Raw genomic sequence first — 9,687 nt, 5'->3', positions numbered from 1 at the left:
ATTTACAAAGCCAGACGGTGATCTAAGAGTTGTCCATTTTGCCTAGGACTTACTTTGCAGTATCATACTCAAAATAGATGCTATGCTAAAATCCATACTTTCCTATAGTTTCCAAAAAAAAAACTTGTTTGCATAATTTGGCAGTTAATGCCCTGTTGGATTTAATGATCTTTTCTTATATGAAAAGCTTACCTTAAATTCTTTTATTGTCTTTTCTTTGTTTTTGCAAAGAATATACACAATAGAGTTTCGAAGAGAGGATTACCTCATGCTCATATATTGCTTTTCTTGGATAATAGTTCCAAGCCCAAAACTCCTGCTTTCTCGGATAAATAAGTTAATATCACCGAGCTTCCCGACCCGGAAAGATAAAGTTACAGTATCAAAGAAGTTACACGCTTTATGATACACGGACCGTGGAGATAAAAATCCAAGCTCGCCCATGTTGGAAAATAAATGTTCTAAACACTATCCGAAGGCTTTTAACAATCATACTACAATTGATCACAATGACTTCACCGCTTATATGAGAAGAAACAATGGTCGAAAATGTAACGGTTAAAGTGTTTGATAAGACTGAGGAACTGGACAATAGGTGGGTAATACCACATAATGTCGATTTGTGTGTTAAATTTCAAGCACACATAAATGTTGAGCATTGTAATAAGGCAAGGTCGATAAAGTATCTTTTCAAATATATTAACAAGGGCAAAGATAGAGCCACTGCTTTTATTGTTGAGAATGTCGCAACAGATGTAGACACGGGGAAGCAAATCATTCGAGATGTGGACGAAGTTGGACGTTTTCTTGATTGTCGTTATCTTTCTGCTTCTGAAGCATGTTGGAGATTATTAAACTTTGAAATTCAATACAGAGACCCAAGCGTAGAGAGGTTGCCATTTCATCTTGAAGGAGAACAAATTGTCTACTACGGTGACAATGATTTACCAGAAGAAGTCATCAAACGCGAGAAAGCTTCAAAAACCAAATTTACAGAATGGTTTAAAGCCAATGCCATGTATCCATCTGCTAGAGAACTTACTTATATGGAATTTCCCACTAAATGGGTTTGGCAAGTCAATGACAGAGTGTGGACTCCTAGACGGGGAAAGGGTAAAAGAAAGATCGGCCGTGTTTACTATGCTCACCCTACATCAGGGGAGAGATTTTACTTACGGATGTTGCTTAATATTGTCAAAGGTCCTAGAAGTTTTGAAGAAATCAGAACAGTCAATGGAACTATTTATCCTACTTTCAAAGCAAATGTGAGGTAACTTATGAAATTTTGTTTTCTTATATCATTATAATTGTTGGATCTTGGGAAGTTAAACAACATAATCATGTCAACACATAGTTATTTCTAGATGAATATAATTTAAATATCATTTTTACCATGCTATATTGTTGAATTACTGTTTACCAAAATATAATTTAACTGTTTACCACACACACAATCGACAGACTCATTGTACTAATATAAGCTTTTACATCTTCTAAATACTCAAAAGGGAGACAACACAATTGCATCGCCTTTAGGTGGTTCGACTTTGAAAGCCACATTACCGAGATGAACCCCATAGCTGGGTATTAATTGAGGAGTCTAAGCCACTGCTCATTATCAAATGAATATCCTAATTAATGGAAGGAGTTCCATTGAAGTCTACGCTGACATTTTGAAGAGTCACCACATGTAATTACTTAAAATATAGATTACAGGCATAGAAGATGTATACAAGCTTTTATGGTGTCAACTGTTTACATAAACTTAGTATCTAGGCCTGAATTAATTAGAGTCTTCTGTCTTCACAATGAGAAATATATAAAAAGAATGTAAAGAAGAAAAAATAAAAGACTCACCGGAACATATGAAGGTTGCAACTTGGATGTAGTCAAATACCTCCTAAAGTAAGGAAAAGTGGAGGTGAAAGCCATTTCAGTCGGTACTCTCCAGGTTGCCTCCATTCCTGTCTCATGTAAACCATGGTCTTATAGGCTATTCAAAAGTACTAGAGAGAATGTTTTGCACATTACATACATAAAGTTCTTATTTCAATATAGACAAAACAACATTCATATATAATGCAGAAATAATTGCATGTATGAGAAGTAGCAGGATTCTAAATCAATGACCGCCAGCTTGCATCTTGGGATTCATGCACTCACAATGAACATGATATACGTAGAAAAAACCAAAGCAAGTATGGCCTGACGCATATGTGGAAGTAAGTTAGTAGTGTTCATCCATACCCCAGTTTGAGTCGTTGATTGGCCCCGCCGCCAAGATGAAGGCCTACCCCGTCCCGCTTTTTGTAAAAAGATTTAGCAAGCTTTTGGATTATGTGTGTTTGCATTGGTGGGGGTGATGTCTGTGGGTTTCTAGAACTTACCCTACCTTTAACCCAAACCTCAGGCAGGTTAAGGTTGAACTGAGAAAGGCAGTCCATCCGCTCATTAGGTCATCACTCATCACTAAGTATCCTGTTGCTTCCTTTGGCAACAACACATTTCTTTTAGCGGTCGAGTCATGACAACAAAGTAAAATAAAGTAAAAGGAATAGATATGACAACAAAACATGGTAAATCATGTTTAGCTGAATTTAGTAACAGAAAATAGGATTTCTTGCAAGCAAAAAAAATTCAAGTAGAACAGGTCACAAATGTAAGTCTATTTATAGGCGGAAACTAACAAATGTGTGTATTAATGGGGAAAAAAGGAAATAGTTTTTCATTACTTATTGCTTCATTAGCAATAACCCGAGCACATGATGTCTTCCCTAAGGAAATAGTGTTTACAAAACATTTGCTAAGAGACTTTCGTGCCAATATTTCGTCTCAAGAGTGTGTATAGGTTGGTTGATACGGTGGAAGCACTTTTGGAGGAGCATACTTAATCCGACAATAAAGAAAAGGGACTCTCCTAAAACTTTTACAAATAAACTTAGGAAACACATACACACTACTATTGTCTATTTTGAAAAACTCCCCGGTTAATATATGCTGAATTTTAATTTTAAACTATACATATTTAATTGTTCAATTAAATTTACCTGCCAGGCACTAGGTTTGCTCGATGATGACAAAGAGTGGGATGATGCACTAAAAGAAGCTAGCGGATGGTTATGTCCTAAAGCGTTGCGAGAGCTGTTTGTGACACCAATGTTGATGTGCGAGATATCATTTCCTGAAAAACTATGGGAAAAACATCACCAGGCATTAGGAGATGACTTGTTATTTCAGTATAGAAGAATCAATGGAAATCAGACATTGGTTTTATCAGAGGAGAAAATAAAGAACTACACTCTATGCGAGATTGAAAAAATCATGCTCAGAAGAGGTAAAACTTTGGCAAAGGTCAATGACTTCCCATTTCCAAATATGAAAGACCAGATGCCAACTGGTAATAGACTGATCGCAGGAGAACTTGAGTATGATTGTCGTTCACTACGTGATGAATACATTAGAATGCATGAAGTCCTTAATAATGAACAAAGTGAAGTATTCCAAATATCACCCAAGCAAGATATTCACAGAATGGAGGTGTATTTTTGTTTACGGCAGTGGAGGAACCGGAAAGACGTATCTGTACAAAAATATCATCTCAAAGCTAAGATCTGAAGGTAAAATTGTTCTTGCAGTTGCCTCTTCTGGAATAGCATCACTACTCCTACCAAGTGGGCTTAACAAAGACATTCTAGGTTCAATATTGAAATTCCTACCGTTGAAGAGTCGACATGCAAAATCTCAAAACATGAAGAACCTGGCTAAGCTAATACAAAAAGCAGATCTTATTTTATGGGATGAAGCTCCAATGACTCATAGGCACGGATTCAAGTCGCCGACAGAACTTTAAAAGACATAATGGATGAAAATAACAAATATTTTGGCGGCAAAACATTTTTAATGGGTGGAGACTTCAGACAGATTTTGCCAGTTATTCCAAGGGGTCAACGAGGTGACATTGTTGACGCTTCAATAAACAGGTACCACTTTGAATATATCAAACAATCTTAATTTTATCAAATAATTCGTTTAGTAACCTTGAGCAATTTTTAATTTTGCCATCTTTAATTCTATTTGACAGGTCTAAAATCTGGGGAAAATGTAAAGTTTTTCATCTGACTCAAAACATGAGATTAAAAAGTGACAATGTGAATCCAGAAATAGCTAGTTCTATAGAAGATTTCAGCAAATGGGTTCTAGATCTAGGAGACGGAAAGTTGCCAGCAATTTCTATGGAGAACGATATTGAACCAACATGGATACAGATTCCAGATGATCTTCTTATTCCTGAATCAGAAGACTCAATTAAAGATATTGTTTCAAATATTTATCCAGATTTTGCAAACAATCACGGTTCAGAAAAATTACCTCAAGGAAAGAAGCATCTTGGCCCCAAGAATGAAAACAGTTGATGAAATCAACTCATACATTATTTCATCACTTCCGTGAGATTTACAGAGTTACTTGAGTGCGCATACACACTTTGTCCTATAGAAGGTTACCACCTTAAAAAAAAAGTAGTTATATAAATAACTGTTTTTTCTTTTACAAAATTTAACTTTTATTATCTTATTACTTCATTGTTTTACAGAAAGTCTGCTGAACAGGACGTTCTCTTTCCTACTGAATTTTTGAATACTCTTCAGTTTTCTGGATTACCAAACCATAACATTGAGCTGAAAGTTGGTGTTCCTATAATGTTAATGCGGAATTTGAATCAAAGTGCGGGACTTTGCAATGGAACTAGGCTGATTGTGACAAGGATGGGATCCAAAGTTATTGAAGCAAAAATTATAACGGGTACGAAAATACGTGATCCAATTAATATTCTTTTATTCAATTATATTTAGAACTTTACAATCATATAAGCAAATTCATAATTACAGGTACAAACATAGGTGAACCTGTCTAGATTCCAAGAATTGTCCTATCTCCAACTGACACAAAGTGGCCGTTTGTCTTCAAGAGGAAACAATTCCCCATCAAAGTGTGTTACGCAATGACAGTAAACAAGAGTCAAGGACAAACTTTCAACCATGTTGGTGTTTATTTACCACGTCCAATTTTCACACATGGGCAGTTATATGTTGCTGTTTCGAGAACGACATCTAGACAGGGGCTAAAATTTCTAATCAAAAGGGAAGATGATGAGCCAAAAGGATATACACAGAACATTGTGTATAAAGAAGTTTTTCAAGCAATCTGAGGAAGGTACTGTATTTCAAACAAAAAATACTTTATGGTGTTTTTAACTTTTTAATAACTTATCCTTACTATGCTTTTGGTTTTCTTTAATGCGGAGAACCTTATAGGGGGATATTAGGTAGTTGATTTACTCCAAGAAAGTTCACTACAACTTCTATGTTGCTTTAAATGGTGTAGCCTTTTTACTTGGTTGCTATTTAAGGTGTGGTTAAGAAAATAATGTTTTTCAACTGTTTGGCTTGACTTGGAGAGGTAACATTCGACCAACAACCAACATAATTCACTTTTAGCATCAAGTTGTGATATTAACAATGAAGCCTAAGCTCCAAGCTCGGAAGTAATTGATCCCAATTATACGGATATAATTTCACTTACATTCAGTTCAAAGAAAAGGAGCATTTCAGTTACACCCATTAGAGCAAAAGTTGGAGAGAATTCAATGCAATGATCGAAAACTTGGTGACTCGGCAAATTATAAAAATCAAAGGCAAATTAGACAGATACAAGATGGGATGAGTAGAACTTTGTCAATAATCTAATTGAAATTCTTAGCCGAATTAAATCTCGGATCCCATAGCCTTACAAAGAAGACATGAGGATATGGAACTGTACACCTAAAGGAAAAATCACGCGTTTAAACACACATGAAGCAACCCGAAGCAAGAGCTAAGAAAATCTAAGGTGCATCCTAGAACAGCTGCCATAGCTTGAATTTTTTCCCCCCAAATGTACTACTGATGATGACCGGATAATTTGAAGGGAAACTAGAATTGCCTCTTTATATCAAGATTGCAAGCAACATTGAAAAAACACCAGGAGCACATCTTCTTTACATTCTGCTGTTCACCAAAAATCTGGATCACCAAATATGTTCGGAACAAGGCTATCTATATAAGGTCGCATGATGTAATTGGTCCTTGGATCAAGCTACAACTATCTCAATTTCTATAGCTGGACATCAAACACATAGTACACATAGAGTTAACACGCATTTGAAACCAGTCTCCATGAAATTCGTTACCATATTGCTTGCGCCATTCTCCTGTGCAAAGGTCTTCCAGAACTCAAACTTCCCATTCATAACATATGCGTCCGTAGTTTGGTACAACAACAGATACGCAACCAACTATTTCATGTAACAAAGCTGCTCGGCAGATATAGAGTGGGAGTTTTGACAAGTAAAACTTCTCCTCAACACTGTCTAAAGATACCACATATAACACTACTCCACCGTACATGGTATACAACCCACTCAAAATGAAATAAAACATGCCTTTAACGGAAATGGACATATAATTAAGAGGGCCATTTTATTATTTGCTGAAAGGTGTATTTATCCAAATACATTTACTAGAGCCAAGAGCAAACACTTCACATCCGAAAGCAATCCAAATAAATTGATAGCAAATGACACCACTTTGTACTCCCCCCCGGTGCCCCAGATGGAATCAATCTTGGTAGCATTGTCCACAAACTTCGCGGCTTAAATTACTTAACATGCACTAATCTTAGTTTCACGTATTCATATCGGGACAAGCATATCGAAAGCACCCAAACGGAGGGTATAACATGTGAGTTAGGAATAAGCCCAAGGGATATCAACGACCAAGAGCCAAAATTTAACATTCCTTTTTATTCCTCACACCTCGATACCAACTTATCAATCACACCGCGAAAGCTCGTTTCCTCTCCCTAATCCCGCACTTCCATCACCATTACATTGTTATCACACCGCCACCAAACTGCTTGCTATCAAAGAATAATTTAAAATAATCCAAACCGCTTCAAGGGTTGATTCTTCTTACAAATGGACCTCGAAATCAGACTTATGGCGAAGATGTCAAATATTATTGTTGCTCTTGGTCCAGATCCATGTGAGGATCTTCCCCGAATCAATTCGAGAACTGTCAAGTCCTAAGCCCACCTCCGTGGTGTGATGGTTAAGATCGTTATACAACTTCGTGGCTTGACTTTTGAAATTGGAGGAAGGGATGATCAAATTTGAATGATGAGGTGTTTGGGTAGGACCGCACCGTTAGATGCATTATTTAAGTGGGTTTTGATAGAAAACTTTAGGAACTCGAAAGTGGCTCAAAGATAATATCTTGTCCAATTCGGGGACACATCAAAGTAAATCTGCCTCAAGACTGCAATCAGCATGAAGAAAAAGTAGAGTCAAATAACAATGCAGTTCAAGCAATAGCCATCGCAATAGCCATGCAGTTCAAGCTCCCTGCCATTCACTTAGTTACTACACCCAAAACTTTGTAGCCAATTCGAATGCCTCTGCTCCACCAGGTATGTCAGGAAGCTCAAGGACTGACAGATCAACATCACTTGCTCCCGAGACAAATCTCCTTATGTATCCACACTTAGAGACCAATGGAAACTGAAATTGGATTCACCAATGAATCAACTTCAGTTAGACCCAATTACTCAGTTCCACTTGAAAAATGTGAATTTATATTTCTTAGCCAGAGAACCCGTTGAAGTCCGCCCATGTCTTGCTCCATTGAAAGTAGAGACATGTAAAATTCTTGATATGGAGAAAGAAGTAGTTGAGAAATTAACAAAACAAGTTGTAAAGAACTTTATTTCACCCCATACCCTATTTAGTCCACTCACTCTCCATCACACGTTAGCATTCCCAGCTCTATCATATGTTACTGTAATCCTTATTGTATCCGAAGCAACTCTTGGTGACACTTTGCGCAGTTGTTGGAATGTCGTCTACGGATGCTTGTCGAAGGGTGTTTCCTGCTATGTTCACCGAGTGCTTGGACCTGTAAGGTTCTCCGTTACTGCTATTGTCATTGCAGTGACATTGAGCACGTTTGTTATCGTACTGCCTCAGTCCACACACACTATAAGTAAGCGAATTGCACCCTTTTGTTCTCAGGTACTTACACTTCAAATATTTATTTTTTGTAGATTATTACTGTGATTGTTGATATGCCAAATAGTTTTTCGCTATAAACATGTTACTTTTTCCTTAGTTGCTATACTCTAGATATCCAAATCATATCCCTATCTGCGCTTGCATATGGTGAATTCTACGATCAGTATAGATAACTACAAGGAACAGTCCCACCATGCTTTAACTTCTAATTGTCAAACAAAAAAAAAATTATAGATATGTTCAAAATTAGAGTCATACTAATACTGGAATTCTAATGAAATAAGAAAACCTTTTCTTATCTTTCCACCAACCTATACATATACAAAACATACGATCATATCTCCCCACTCCCAACGCATATAAAAAACACAGGTAAACTTTTGGTTCTCAAATATTTTTTCTGTGTTGAATCAAATATTACATATCTAATTGAATTCCTCTAAAATTTTTCATTGCATAGAATAGAAGATATTGAATTAAGGCTACAGAAAGAGTAACACAAACGGTTAAGGTAAACAAAATTTTCTTTTTACATATACTTCAATTTTATTTATTAGTATTAATAAACATGATTTCTTTAATCAATGAATTCAACATCAAAAATATATGTTATTGCCTTCTATTAGTTTGTGTTCAAGTATTACTAGAGTTATTGTTGTTAGTTAAGGTAAAAAAAAACATGCACATAAACTGAAACCTAGGATACAAATGCAAATTTATACAAATAAACTGTTAAGCTAAAAGTTGTGTACCTTAAACGGAGCATGCTAAGTGAGGAAAATATCATTTAGTAGTGTTGAAGACAAAACTGGATCAAGATGCTCAGATGCGATTATGGATCGCAATTCATCAAAAGATTCATATGAACTTTGCATCCAACTCCAGTTACTATTCCCATCATGTAGTTAAGAACCAAGGTTGCAATAACCATCATGCAGCTCTCTGCAACAGCAACACAGCTAAACATAATAAGAACAGCGTAAACAAAGTGAGAGAATCCAGGGTGAAATTTCACCATATAATACGTTATTTTCCCTAAAACAACCGAAATCATAACCAGAAAAGGAAAGGACAAAAGGAAGTTGGATATGGTGCATGCACCAACTCCATAGTATCCACTGAACCTTTCATGACTAAAGACTTCTATGAAACAAAAACCTTAAGATAAATACAGCTTCGCAAAAATGCAACCTCACTTCTTAACTGTGCCCATACCGTTATGTCACTATTTATTTGACAGAATTTTGGTTATGAAACTTTAGGTAGACTGCAATACTGCGTAGCTTAATGTATCTTGGATGTGTAGTTTACTTCGCTTATCAATGATTGAGTCTGTTTCTTGCTTAATGCTTTGTACAAATTTATATGTTTTGCTGCTATTGTCATTGTTTTGGATGTATAGAATTTGTCTTAAAGCTATTTCGCTACGATAGACTGTTGTTGTGTTTGTTGTGTCAGATAAATGCATTAGGCAAACTTAGGGTGAGATGCTTCTATAGTTGGATGCCTAATAGGACATAAATCATCTTAGTAAATTTTGCTTAATTGAACACAAACTGGGAAACTATGTCAATGTAGGATTT

At 36.2% G+C, this 9,687-nt stretch overlaps 2 protein-coding genes across 2 annotated transcripts; both read left to right on the top strand.

Moving 5' to 3' along the window:
* Nucleotides 1-539: 539 nt before the first annotated feature.
* Nucleotides 540-3,615, top strand: LOC147514639 (uncharacterized). The gene is made up of 2 exons (XM_086592645.1): nucleotides 540-1,265; nucleotides 3,055-3,615. The coding sequence occupies exons 1-2, from the start codon at nucleotides 540-542 to the stop codon at nucleotides 3,613-3,615; spliced, it is 1,287 nt and encodes a 428-aa protein (XP_086448771.1).
* Nucleotides 3,616-3,900: 285 nt separating this feature from the next.
* Nucleotides 3,901-4,412, top strand: LOC147514638 (uncharacterized). The gene is made up of 2 exons (XM_086592644.1): nucleotides 3,901-3,980; nucleotides 4,082-4,412. The coding sequence occupies exons 1-2, from the start codon at nucleotides 3,901-3,903 to the stop codon at nucleotides 4,410-4,412; spliced, it is 411 nt and encodes a 136-aa protein (XP_086448770.1).
* Nucleotides 4,413-9,687: the final 5,275 nt, after the last annotated feature.

This window comes from Coptis chinensis, chromosome 2 (genome assembly GCF_015680905.1).
Source record: "Coptis chinensis isolate HL-2020 chromosome 2, ASM1568090v1, whole genome shotgun sequence".
In the NCBI taxonomy this organism is placed as follows: domain Eukaryota; kingdom Viridiplantae; phylum Streptophyta; class Magnoliopsida; order Ranunculales; family Ranunculaceae; genus Coptis; species Coptis chinensis.
This window is presented reverse-complemented; position numbering and strand designations above follow the sequence as displayed.

Bases quoted from the DNA above. Each gene is read 5' to 3' on its own strand.
- LOC147514639 (XM_086592645.1), top strand. From the start codon at position 540: ATGGTCGAAAATGTAACGGTTAAAGTGTTTGATAAGACTGAGGAACTG. The intron at 1,266-3,054 runs GTGAGGTAACTT...TTTACCTGCCAG, and splicing joins ATCCTACTTTCAAAGCAAAT to GCACTAGGTTTGCTCGATGA.
- LOC147514638 (XM_086592644.1), top strand. From the start codon at position 3,901: ATGGGTGGAGACTTCAGACAGATTTTGCCAGTTATTCCAAGGGGTCAA. The intron at 3,981-4,081 runs GTACCACTTTGA...TCTATTTGACAG, and splicing joins GTTGACGCTTCAATAAACAG to GTCTAAAATCTGGGGAAAAT.